General features: G+C 36.9%; 1 protein-coding gene across 2 annotated transcripts in view; it reads right to left on the reverse strand.

Annotated features, from left to right (window-relative positions):
• The window catches only part of ZC2HC1B (zinc finger C2HC-type containing 1B), a 72,553-nt gene that overhangs the window by 39,894 nt on the left and 18,697 nt on the right, over positions 1-13,962 (reverse strand). For both annotated transcript variants that reach the window (XM_021937796.1, XM_021937797.1), the window contains exons 2-4: positions 12,347-12,408; positions 10,558-10,677; positions 9,892-10,030 (exon numbers count right to left, since the gene is read on the reverse strand). In XM_021937796.1, coding sequence (XP_021793488.1) covers positions 9,892-10,030; positions 10,558-10,677; positions 12,347-12,408 — 321 coding nt within the window. The remainder of the gene's footprint in view (positions 1-9,891; positions 10,031-10,557; positions 10,678-12,346; positions 12,409-13,962) is intronic.

Here is a 13,962-nt window from a genome sequence, read left to right on the forward strand (position 1 = left end):
TTCCCAGCACCTACATATCACCCGTTTCGTCAGGTTGTTGTGAAAGTTAACTATGATAACCCACATAAAGGCTTGGCACAGTGGGCAGGGTGGAATATACTAAATGTTTTATAAATGCCAGCTATTGCTATAAGGAAACAGGTTCAGCAAGGTTATGTTTCCAGCTACCAAATAGAAGTGAAACTGCCTAGGAAAAAAGTACAATAGAAAGTGCCATTATCATTCAGAATTCATTTACAATGGTTTAGAAGAACCATCTAGAACATGGCTCTCAGCTTGGTGGTTATTTCTTCAATTTTGCCATCTGGAAATCGAAGTCTTACATAAGAAATGCCGCAACCATAAACCCTACTCACATTAGGCAAAGACAATGATCATGGCAATGTTGAGTAGCTTCCTTAATCCCACTTGCTCATTCACTCACTGCCACCCTTCTGTGTGTTTGGTACTACATATCACCATGGAGACAGCAGTTGAGGTCTATTTCTCTGCCAATGAAAATCTCAGAGATGACTAGGCAAACAGACAATTACTGCTTGGTGGGATAAACTGTAGAAGAGGAGGCACTAAGGCCTCTGGGAACCTACAGAAGGAACGTAAGTCCCCACCAGAGGGGCAGAGAGCAGGCAGGAGAGGGTCCTGTGGCTGAGAATTCAAGGTTGCTGATTCTATTTATGTTGAACTTCACATACTTTAAGAATTGTTGTGTTTTCTGCAACAATAATCTGAACCCAGCATGACCGAGTTATTTGTTCTACTGTCAGTTCAATCGGAGTCACCTCTCTTCCTCTATCAATAATGTTTTCAGAAAATCACCACGTCCTATTTATTTCAATAGGTAACGATTTTAAAAGTCAGAGTACAAATGAATTCTTATGAGGAATATGGTGGCTAGATCTCACAGAAAAGTGGAAAACCAAGCATTATTTTAAAATGCCAACATTGTGCTGTATATCCATGTCTATGTAGCTATATAAAATGGTAACTGAATGTCCCAGGTCTCACAGAAAAATTACAATTATAAATATTCTATATCACTGTCCCCATAAACTGTCACAGTATCTGAGAAATTTAAATCATTGACAGGCTTAGCTAAGTCACTAAAAAGCAGAATATAGGCATGTCTCAAAAACTGAATCATGAAAATAGGGAAACATGCTGAGAAAAAAAGGGAAATTACGGCACATTCATGCATGTTAGGCCATGTTATATATAATTCTAGTTATATGTATATAAATTCTCTCATACTGGCTGGGCACAGTGGCTCATGCCTGTAATCCCAGCACTTCAGAGGGCCGAAGTGGGTGGATCATCTGAGGTCAGGTGTTCAAGATCAGCCTGACCAATATGATGAAATCTTGTCTCTACTAAAAATACAGAAATTAGCTGGGCATGGTGATGGGTGCCTGTAATCCCAGCTACTCAGGAGGCTGAGACAGGAGAACTGCTTGAACCTGGGAGGTGGAGTTTGCAGTGAGCTGAGATCCTACCATTACATTCCAGCCTGGGCAACAAGAGTGAAACTCCATCTCAAAAAAAAAAAAAAAGAAAGAAAGAAAAACAACAACAACAACAGCAAATAAATTCTCTAGTACTTAAGCCTGAGAATTCTGGGCTAATATAAAATCCCTGCACAAACAAAATCATCCAATTGTGGTGAAAATATTGGGAGTGCATATAATCATTTGGTTTGTTGCATAAAATTACGTAAAGGGCACAAGAAAGAAGTTCATTATAAAATGATATGTTAGCATAGAAATATAAAGAAAAGAAAAATCAATTGAACATTTGGTGAGGCCTTACAAAAGGAATTTTTTTTTGGAGAAACAATAATCCCCACATTTTAGATCCAAGTTAGATCCAAGTTGGATCTAAAATGTGAGAGAAATTCACACAGCAGGACATCTGACATGGTTTCACTTATTCAATTAAAGAACCATAAGGTAGCCATCAATGCTGTAGCTTCTGATCTTAAAATGAATATATTTCTCATAAAAGATGTTTTTTGTTATATGAAACTTGTTGCCAAAGTACTTACATTATTACTAAAATCACAGCACAGATCTTTCTACTGAATATCTTAAGACAACAATCAAGATATATTTTCATTAGCACTCAATAAAAGGGAAGCAAATAAGAGGATTATTTTCTGGTATAGAAGTTCAGATGACTTATTTTTCAGACGATTTTATAGTATGACTACACTGTGGCTTTTCATTTTTGCACTTTCTTAAATAGTCTTTTTGAGGAATAATTTACACACAAGTAAATGCACCTATTTTACATGTACAGTTCAATGAGTTTTGACAAATGTATCCATTTTAACCACCCTAATTAAAATACAGAACATTTTCATCACCCCAGAAAGTTCCCTCATGCCCCCTTTCAGTCAATATTTTGCAAAACCCAGTCTCAGGCAACCAATTATCCATTTCCTGTTACTATTCATAAGATTTCCCTGACCTATAATTTCATATAATAGAACATCTATGTTACTGCATGTATTTCCTTCTTATTGTTGAATACTAGTCCATTTTGTAAATATTCCACAATCTGTTTACCTATTCAATTGTTGACAGATATTTTTAGTTGTTTCCAGTTTACGCTATATGAATAAAGCTTGCTTATGCTAACATTCATGTAAATATTTTTTATGGACACGTTTCATTTTTTGTATAAATATCAAGAAATGGAATTGCTGTATAGGCTAAGTGTATGTTTAACTTATTAAGAAAATACCAGTGCAAAGTGTTTGTACTATTTTATACTTCTATCAGCAGCATATGAGACTTCCAGTTGGTCCACATCATAGCAAACACTTAACAGTGTCAGTCTTTTTCTTCTTTCTTTTTTGAGACAGAGTCTTGCTCTGTCACCCAGGCTGGAGTGCATTAGCACAATCTCTGCTCACTGCAACCTCTGCCTCCAGGTTCAAATGATTATCATGCCTTAGCCTCCCAAGTAGCTGGGATTACAGGAGTGAGCCACCATGCCCGGCTAAATTTTTTGTATTTTTAGTAGAGACAGGGTTTGCCATGTTGGCCGGGCTGGTCTCGAACTCCTGGCCTCAAGAGATCCACCCACCTCGTCCTCCCAAAGTGCTGGGATTACAGGTATTGTATTGTCAGTCTTTAATTTTAGCCATTGAAGTGGATGTGTAGTGGTATCTCATGGTTTTTTAATTTGCATTTTCCTAATGAAAATGATGTTGAGTATCTTTTCATGTGCTTATTGGCTATTATTTTGTGATGTGTCTGTTCAAATACATCTCTTGACCTTTTCTGATTGGGTTGTCTCATTACCGAGTTTTAAGAGTTCTTTATATATTCCTGTTATGTCAGATATGCATATTATGAATATTTGTCTCCCTGTCTGTAACTTGCCTTTCCATTTTTGTTGTTGTTGTTGTTGTTTTCTTTATTGATCATTTCTTTAGACCAGATTCATTTTCTTAAGTCTCAAACTGAAATTTTTAATTTTGGTAAGGCCTAATTTGCTAATTTCCTTTTTTTAAAAAAAATTATTAGTGGATTTTGTGTTCTGCCTGGCAAATCTTTGTTGGTCATTAGTTGTAACAATTATATTAGGTCAATGATCCTTTTTGAATGACTTTTTATATGTGGTTGATACAGTTTAGATATGTGTCCCCTTCAAATCTCATGTTGAAATTTGATCTTCAATGTTGGAGGCAGGCCTAGTGGGAGCTGTTTGGATCATGGGGGTGGATCTCTTATGAACAAGCTTGGTGCTGTCCTTTTGTATGGAGTGAGTTCTTGCTCTATTACCTCCCATCACAACTTATTGTTAAGAAGAGCCTGGGCTGGGTGCAGTGGCTCAAACCTGTAATCCCAACACTTTGCGAGCCCAAGGCAGGCGGATTGCTTGAACCCAGGAATTCAAGACCAGCCTGGGCAACATGGAGAAACCCCACATCTACCAAGAATACAAAAAAATTAGCCAGGCGCGGTGGCATGCATCTGTGGTCCCAGCTACTAGGGAGGCTGAGGTGGGAGGATGGCTTGAGCCTGAGAGATGGAGGTTGCAGTGAGCTGATATCATGCCACTGCACTCCAACCTGGGTGACAGAGTGAGACCCCCTCTCAAAAAAAAAAAAAAAAGAAAAAGAAGAAGAAGAAGAAGAGCCTGTCACTCCTCCTTCCCACCTCCTTCCCCTCCTTCTTGCTTTCTCTCTTGACATGTGATGCCTGCTCCCCTTCACCTTCCATCATGATTGGAGACTTCTTGAGATCCTCAAGAGAAGCAGATGCAGTGCCATGCTTCTTGTACAACCTGCAGAACTGTAAGCCAAATAAACCCCTTTTCTTTATAAATTACCCAGCCTCGGGTATTTCTTTACAGCAACACAAACAGATTAAGACAATGGTATAAGAATCAAGGTTCATTTTTCCATATGGATATCCGTTGTTCCACCATCATCTGTTGATAAGACTAGCCTTTCCCCCAGTAAATTACCTTGGAATCTTTTGCCTGTAATCCCAGCACTTTGGGAGGCCGAGATGGGCGGATCACGAGGTCAGGAGATCGAGACCATCCTGGTTAATATGGTGAAACCCCGTCTCTACTAAAAAGTACAAAAAACTAGCCGGGCGAGGTGGCGGGCGCCTGTAGTCCCAGCTACTTGGGAGGCTGAGGCAGGAGAATGGCGTGAACCCGGGAGGCGGAGCTTGCAGTGAGCTGAGATCTGGCCACTGCACTCCAGCCTGGGCGACAGAGCGAGACTCCGTCTCAAAAAAAAAAAAAAAAAAATCAATTACCTACAGATAGGGGGGTATCTGTATCTAGATTCTATTTTCTGTTAAATTGATACACCAACACCAAGTTGTCATGATCACTGTAATGTTACAATAAGTCTTGACATCAGGTAATGTAAATACTCTAATTTTATGCTTTTTAAAAAACTATCTTGCGTATTCCAGATCCTTTCCATTTCCATAAGATTTTTGAATCAGCTAGTCAATTTCTTTCTTTTCTTTCTTTCTTTCTTTTTTTTTTTTTTTTTTTGAGACTGAGTTTCGCTCTTGTCACCCAGACTGGAGTGCAGTGGCACCATCTCTGCTCACTGCAACCTCTGCCTCCTGGATTCTCCTGCCTCAGCCTCCCGAGTAGCAGGGATTACAGATGCCCGCCACCACATCCAGCTAATTTTTTGTATTTTTAGTAGAGGCAGGGTTTCCCTGTGTTGAACAAGCTGGTCTCGAACTCTTGACCTCAAGTGATCCACCCGCCTCGACCTCCCAAAGTGTTAGGATTACAGGCATGAGCCACCACACCCGGCCAGCTAGTTCTACTCAGCAAAAATAACTTCTAGGTATTTCTATTAGAATTGCATTTAATCCATAGGCTAATTTGGGTAGAACTGACATCATAACACAATCTTGAGTCTTCCAAACCAGAAAAATGGTACATCTCACCATTTAGTCTGGTCCTCTTTAATTTCTTGAAGGAATGCTATGAGATTTTCATTTTACAGATTCTTCATATATTTCATTAAATATACCCCTAAATATTTACTATTTTTTATGTTATTATAAATTTATTACATTTCTTTCTTTTCTTTCTTTTTTTTTTTTTTTTTTTGAGATGGAGTCTTGCTCTGTCGCCCAGGCTAAAGTGCAGTCGTCTGATCTCAGCTCACTGCAACCTCTGCCTCCCAGTTCAAGTGATTCTCCTGCCTCAGCCTCCGGAGTAGCTGGAATTACAGGCACCCGCCACTGCACCTGGCTAATTTTTGTATTTTTTTTAAGTAGAGACTGGGTTTTGCCATCTTGGCCAGGCTGGTCTCGAACTCCTGACCTTGTGATCCACCCGCCTCGGTCTCCCAAAGTGCTGGAATTACAGGTATGAGCTGCCACGCCTAGCCTTAAATTTCATTGTTTAATTGTTTATGTCTAGTATATAGAACTAGAACTCACCTGTGTATACCTTATATCCTGAAACATTGTTAAATTCACTTTAATTCCAGTAGCTTTTTTGTAGTTCCCTAGACTTTTCTATATATACTCATTCATGATTATGTTGTCTGTGAATAAAGATAGTTTTACATCTTCTTCCCCAATTTACATGCTTTTTACATATAAATATAATATTTTAATTGATTTTTTTTGCCTTATTACACTGAGCATTATCAATAGTACAGTGTTGAATAGAAGTAGTCAGAATGAACATCCTTGTTTTTTTCCTGATCTCAGTGAGAAAGTGTTCAGTTTTTCACTATTAAGTGTGATGTTAGCTGCAGATTTCTCAAGGATGACCTTCATGAAGGAAATTCCTTCCTAATTCTACCTTGCTGAGAAGTTTGTTTTTTTTGTTTTTTGGTTTTTTTTGTACTGTTTTTAATGTGTAAGGAGTTACACTTTGTGGAAGGCTTTTTCTCTATTGAGATGATCATATGCTTTTAAAAATATTTTGTTAATTTAATGAATTATGTCATTTTCTTCTTTTGACTTAATTTAGGTCTCATTTGTTCTTTTCCTAATCTTTTAAAGAGAAAGTTTAAGATAATTGAAGTAAACCTTTTCTCTTTTCTATTACAAACATTTAAAGCTATAAAATTCCTTCTAAGAATTAATTAAGCTGCATCCCACAAAGTTAGATGTTTTCATTATCACTCAGTTAAAAATACTTTCTAATTTATCTCGTGATTTCTTCTTAGATCCATAGGTTTAGGAATGACTTGTTGATTTCCAAATAAGATATATTTTGTCATACATTTCTAATTTAATTCCATTCTTATCCAAGAATATATTATGTATGATGTCAATTCTAAATTTGAGACCTACTTTGTGGTCCTGTATATGGTCTCTCTTGGGTGACTGTTTTATGTATACTTGAAAACACTGTGTCTTCTGCTGTGGCTATGTGTCATAGGATAAGTATAAATGTCAATTAGGTCAAATTGGTTACTGTTGCTCAACTCTTCTATATCTTTACTGATTTTCCTGCTGTGTATTCTATCAGTTACTAAGAGAGGAGTGATAAAATCTCCAAATATAATTGTGAATCTGTCTACTTCTCCTTCCAGTTTTGTCAGTTTTTGTTTCACATTCTTAGAAGCTGTTACTAGGCATATAAACATTTAAACCTGAAAGGTCTTCTTGATGTATTTATCTTTTGAATCATTATCTGTTAATACTTGCCCTGCAGTTAACTTTGTGCTATATTAATACAGTCATTCCAGTTTTATGATTATTGTCTGCATGTATATCTTTTCCCATGCTCTTAACTTACTTGTGTCTTTATATCAATGTGTTTTTCTTACGGAAAACTTATAGTTGGGTCTTGCTTTACTATTCAGTTTGACAATTTCTGTCTTTTATCTGGAGTCTGTAGGCCATTAATATGCAATTATGCATATGGTTACGTTTAAGTCTACCATCTTGTTATTTGTCTTTATCCTACCTGCTCTTTGTGCCTTTTTCCCCCTTTGGATTGAACTTTTTTACAATTTTATCTCTACTCCATGTATTGTCTTATTAACTAAATTGCAGTATTTTTTAGTGGTTACTCTAGAGCTTACAATAGACATCTTTACCATACAATAGTCTACCTTTAAATGACACTATACCTATTCATGTATAATGTAAGAACCTTACAATATATGTCCATTTTCCTCACTCAACCTTGTGCTATTGTTGTCATACATTTCACTTCCATGTTATAACACCCATTATATGCTATTATTTATGCTTTAAAAAGTAAGTCATAACCCATAACTGATATTATCCTCAATGGAAAACACAAGACAAGGATGTCTACTTTGGCAACTCCTATTCAATATAGTACTAAAAGTTCTAGCCAGAGGATTTAGGTTTGAAAAAGAAATAAAAGACATATCAATTGGGAAGGGAGAAGTAAAATTATCTCTGTTTCAGGTGACATAATCTTATTGTAGAAAATCCTATAGATCCCACAAAAACACTATCATAAATAATATTATAAATGAATTCAGCACAAGTTATAGGATACAAAGTCAACATACAATGATCTGTTACATTTTCATACACTAAAAATGAACAATCTGAAAAGAAAGTTAAAAACTCCATTTATAATAATGTCAAAATGAATAAAATACTTAGAAATAAATTTAACCAATGAGGTGAAAGACTTGTCCATTGAAAACTACAATATTTTGCTAAAAGAAATTAAAGAAGATGTAAATAATAGAAAGACATCCCATGTTCATGGATTGGAAAACTTAATATTATTAAGATGACAATACTACCCAAAACATTCTATATATTCAATTCAATCCCTAACAAAATTTCATTATAATATTTTTCCAGAAACAGAACAAAAATCCTAAAATTCATATGGAATCTCAAAGGACCTTAAATAGCAAAAACAATCTTGAGTGTATTTTGCAGAACTCAAACTTCCTTGTGTCAAAATTACTAGAATGCTACAGTAATCAAAACATTTTGGTACTGGCATAAAGACAGACATCTAGACCAATGGAATAGAACAGAGAGCCCAGAAATAAATCCTCAAACATATGATTGAGTGACTTTTGATAATGGTGCCAAAATTATTCAATGGGGAAGAAAAGTCTTTTTAACAAATGGTGCTGAGATAACTGGATAGCCACATGCAAAAAATGATGTTGGAAACTTATATCACACACAAAAATAGACTTAAAATAGATTTTAAAAAATCTAAACATAAGAGCTAAAACCAAAAGAAGAAAGCATGGGCAAGCTTCATGATGTAGATTTGGTGATTAATTTCTGGATATGACATCAAAATCACAGGCAACAAAAGAAAAAACAGATACATTGGACATCATCAAAACAAAAAACTTTTGTGTATTAAAGGCCATTATCAAGAGAGAGAGAAAAAACAGTCCACAGAATTGGAGACAATATTTGCAAGTCAAATATTGTATCTGATGAGATTAATGTTGATATATTAATAATCTTATATTAATATTTATGTTAATCTCATTGAGATTCTAGCCCTAACTTCCAGTTTACAGAAAGATGAGATAGAGGAAAAAGTTTACCAATATGACTAAATAAGTGGAGAAATACAGAACATGAGACGTTGTAAAAGATAAATAGCCTGGTAGGGATGTTGTTCAAGATTTAATAAAGACTGAAGAGATAACAAAAGGTAATATGTAAACTGTGATTGGATCCTGGATTGTGGCTGAATATGGGTGAGAAGAGAGCTTTAAAACACATTCTTAAAGTAATTGGGAAAACATATTAATATATATCAAGTGTGATAATAGTATTGAGATTATGCAGGAAAATGAACTTAAGAGATACACACTAAAATAGCTAAAGATAAAGTATTGATGTTGCTTGGAACTTACTTTTAAATAGTTTTGCCAAAGATAAAAAAGAGAAAGGGAGAAATTATGGCAACAACGTCAACAATTGCCAAGTTTCAGTGGAGGGCATGTGTACTATTCCTTCCTCTTTTCTACAGATTTTTAAATTTTCAAATAAAATGTTTCCAGTAAAAAAAAAAGCTGTCGACCACTAAATTGTACAGCTTCAAATTGTTAAAATGCTAAATTTCATGTTTTGGGAATTTTACCCAGGAAAAGAAAAAGAGCTGTGGGTATCTGACACGACGGAGCTGTTGCAGAGTTGGTTAGCTTGCTCTGCATAGCTCCATGCCTATCAGCTAAGAGGTGTCTGGTGTCCCTTGGAGTTATGTAATACTACAGCACAGCTACACTGGTGTTCCCATGTTGAGACGGAATCTTTATGCAGAACTGAAAACAATAGGATAAGTTTACTTTTATATAATTAATAAAATTACTTCTATGTAATTGTTATTGTCAATTTCAGAGTGCATAGAGGGCATGATGATTTGGTCAAAAGTCAAGCATAGCCTCAAAAGCAACCCAAAATGTCCACACACCTGGGTTCAAGGATGGAGGGGGTGGAGGTGGGAGGGGTCGGCCTTCTTTAATGGCTAGTGTACACTGCTTTGCTGATCGGATTGTGTTAATAAAGTCTTCATGTTGTTGTCTCCAGTTAGACTTCCTCACAGGTGGAGACTGTAAAAAATAAAACCAACAAATAATACCCTAGACTATATACCTCTCCATTACAATTTTGTTTAAAGCTGGAATTTGAATTCACAGGAAACAGAACTGTGAAAATTGGAGAAAAGGAGAGTTTCTTTTTCAAAAGTACTCCTTAAAGAGGTTTGGAAAATACAGTAATATAATTTGCAGGCCACAATAGTGAGGGAAAACACAAAAGAAAATTCAGAAAAATAAAGAAACTATAAAACTTTAAAGAAAGACAAATATAAGATTAAAAGTGACTTTCTTCTCAAGTTAATTGCTAGATTTAAAGCCACTCTAACGAAAACATAAACAAGATTATTTTTTGCTACATCTGGAAAATATCTGAAGTATATTTGGAAATCTAAGTGAGCAAGATTATAAAGAAAACAGTAAAGGTGGATTACAGTTACATTACTGCATTATCAAGCAAAAATGAAACCAGAAGTCCCAGAAATAGGCCTTAGAGTCCCACAGAATGTAATAACAAACAATAAAGAAGATATCAGGAGTACCTTGGATTGTGGAGTCTTCTTCACAGTAGGAATGTCGGTGCACTGTAATCTTTGCTTCAAAGAATTGAAAGGTTTACGCTTTCTGTTGAAGAGTTTTTTACATATTGGTCCATGCCTTTCCTAGAAAATGAAGGGTAGGGATTGGAATTTCTAAAGTGCACAATCAGTTTTTAATGCCTAGGCATTCCTAAACAGCCCCTACTCCAGGGACGATGTTTGCTCCTCAGAGCCTACTTCATTCTCTAACAGGTCACAGCAGAGCGAATCCATCTGACTCTTCTCATCCATGTTACATATAACTAGATACTGTGTTTGAGCAAAGACAATAAAATGCCTTTATAGCTAAAAGACTTACTTCAAATTTGGGTTCATATATTTAACTCAAATGTGGGCAGTATACTTTTTACTCCAACCAGTAATCCTTCAAGTATTCAACATTTCTGATACAAAAACTGAGAAGCTAACACGCAGAGCTTTGCCTGTGTACCATCTGTATAAAGTATGCTACTGTACCACTATTGGACCTTTGCCCTCTCCCTTGGTGGATGTGTGACACGTAATAGTTGTCATTGACACAGTAGCTTTGTAAGACCCCACAAAATACAAGCTCTATAAAAATCACTGCACTGGCTAAGAACAAGCCATGCATTTTAAGCTAAAGGAGAGAGAAAGATCAAATCATTTGATCAATGCCCTCCATAGCTTAGAAATAGGCTTAGAAAATGAAACTCAAAAGTATCCAAGATGTACTTGACATTTAGAGTTCCCTCTGCAAATGGAACCTCCCAGGTCTCAAACTGATTCTCGGCCGGGGGTGTGGCTCCAGGCTGGCAAAGGCAGTGACACACACTGGTGGGCTACAGGGCCACAACCAGCTCCCCAAGCTCTCCCTCTAGTTTCAGGAAGCTCTAACCACAGTTAACTGAAAGACAGCTGTTTTATTTTTTAAATTCCCCAGAAAAATAAAACCTACAACCTCATTTTATAGTCTTTTGTCCCAAACGTAGTCAGGCTTACAGTTCACATCCTTTAAGTTCCAGATAAGTCTCCTCTATCTAAAATGTCCCAACTTACAGCTGTATTATCATCTTAGATTTTCTTTTTGAAAAAAATCATCTTTCTTGGGAACCCCTTTATAATATTGGGGCATGTCATCTATTTGATTCCCTAATTTTGAAATAAATCAAGCTTTTATTCAACTTTATAGTCATCAATCAGGGGACTTGACATGTCATTAGCTTGAATCTGGACAACAATTAGATCTGGGAACAGGCCTTACATCCACGTATCATTTTGTTCAAATGGTATAAAAACCCTGAAATTGGAAGGTTCTGTATACGTGGCAAAGCAGAAAACAGGAAGGTTAAAGGACTTGTCAGGATTAGTGACAAATTTGCAGCTAAAAGCCAAGTTTCCAGATGTCTAAAATTCAATGCTCATTCCTCTTGACTAGCTAATTTCCCTGGTGCTTTGGCCTTGAAATTTGAATTTTTGATGCTTAAAGAAAAGGCGGAAGAGCCAAAACCTCTTGAGGGATCACTGACGATGCCAAGAGACTTCCATCTGGCATCATTTCAGGAGGACCATGTTCAACAGGGTCGCTTTTGAGTGAGGCAGCATCAATCTGCCTCAGTGTTCTCTGGGCCCACCAGCCATAGGTTATGTACTTCTCCTCTTCCCTTGCTTCCCCTCCACATCTGTCTTTAATCTTTGCACTGCCGCCTCCTCATTGACTTGACAGTTCATTTAAGTCCAATGAAACACATCTACAAAACGTCTTTATGTTTACCAGAACATCTGCTGCAAAGCGTCTTCCACAGACTTCACAGGGAAATAACTCCTGATTGCCATCTGTGTAAAATTCAAGAGCACATTATGTTAGTTTCATGGAATTGCCTGGCCAAGAAGAAATGACTGACTGGAGGTGACCTCAATAGCTTGATATCCTCACTCTCTTTTCCCTCCCCACCAACCACTTCTTCCCCTTGTGAAGACCCTGTGTAAACTCACCTGTGTTTTCCTTTCCTGATATAAACTCATATCACTAAACAAGTAAATTCCATATCTTCAGGCAACCAGAGTATAATTATTTGATTTAATATTTAATATATTCTTAAATGAAGTGCTTGACAACTTTGCTTGAGACATAAGCAAAAAATACCTTAGTATAAGGTCAGTCATAAATAATCCAGTGGTAACATCCTTGGGATTCCTACTAGAAGGTAAGTTCTATGAAGGCTGAGAATGTGCCTATTTTATGCCCAATGCCTCCAAGTACTTGACCCATAGTAAGGTACTCAATAATTATTGATTGAATGCATGGTCCAAGCAAGAATTGAATTTGTAACATAGAAACAGTCATTCGTTCGATAAATAGATATTGGCTATATGCAATTCTGTGGAAATATTGGGAGAAATCATACATGGGACCAGTGTAGAAAAAAGTATGCAGATAAATGAATGACATTAGAAAAGTATCATGAGAAAAACAAAATATTATGAAATTCTGAAAAAGGGTTTTTTGTATTACTTCCTTTTGGTTCATCAGGAGTCAAATTTGTAAAGATTTAAAAAGCACTTTGATCAAAGCTATGATATCTTAGGTTAATAAAAACAGCAGTTTGAGGTCTGAGCATAGACTTTATATTAGACCAATCATCTGGGCTTTACTCTACATGCAAGGAAAGTAACAAGGGACATTAAGTTGGAAGAATAGAACTGTGGAAGACTGATGTGAGAAAGGCAAGGAAGGGCAAATGGATTGCGAGTATAGTGGGAGAAAAGCGGAGTTTAGGGAAAAAGCTGCAGGTGGGTCAGGTGTGGTGGCTCACGCCTGTAATCCCAACACTATGGGAGGCTGAAGCAGGAGGATTGCTTGAGCCTAGGGATTTGAGACCAACTTGGGCAACATAGGGAGATTGTGTCTCTACACAAAATAAAAAATTAGTGGGGCTTGGTGGCTCACACCTGTGGTCCCAGTTACTCAGGAGGCTGAGGTGAGGATCACTTGAGCCCAGGAGGCAGAGGTTGCAGTGAGCCATGATCATAACACTGCACTCCAGCCTAGGAGACAGAGCAAGACCCTGTCTCCCCCACATACACACAAAAAAGCTGAAGGTGGAAGCCTGAAATGGAAAAGAAAGAGGAGATGAATGATTCTGTATCAAAGAGTCAACAGCATAATTAGATTTGTGGGGGGTAGGAGGTGGCAAAGAGAGAAGAATGCTTGAGGATTGTTCTACGTTTAGAGGCAGAAGGACTGAGAAGATGCTGGGGTGTGGGATAGAAACAGGAAACTTGAAAAGAAGGGCCATCTTAGGAAGAAAAATGACCTCAGCTTTGGAAACACTGAGTTGAAATAGAGTTGTCCAGCCAGCAGGATGGAAATGAGGGAGGTCAGGGTTA

The sequence above is a fragment of the Papio anubis genome, chromosome 6 (assembly GCF_008728515.1).
Source record: "Papio anubis isolate 15944 chromosome 6, Panubis1.0, whole genome shotgun sequence".
NCBI lineage: Eukaryota > Metazoa > Chordata > Mammalia > Primates > Cercopithecidae > Papio > Papio anubis.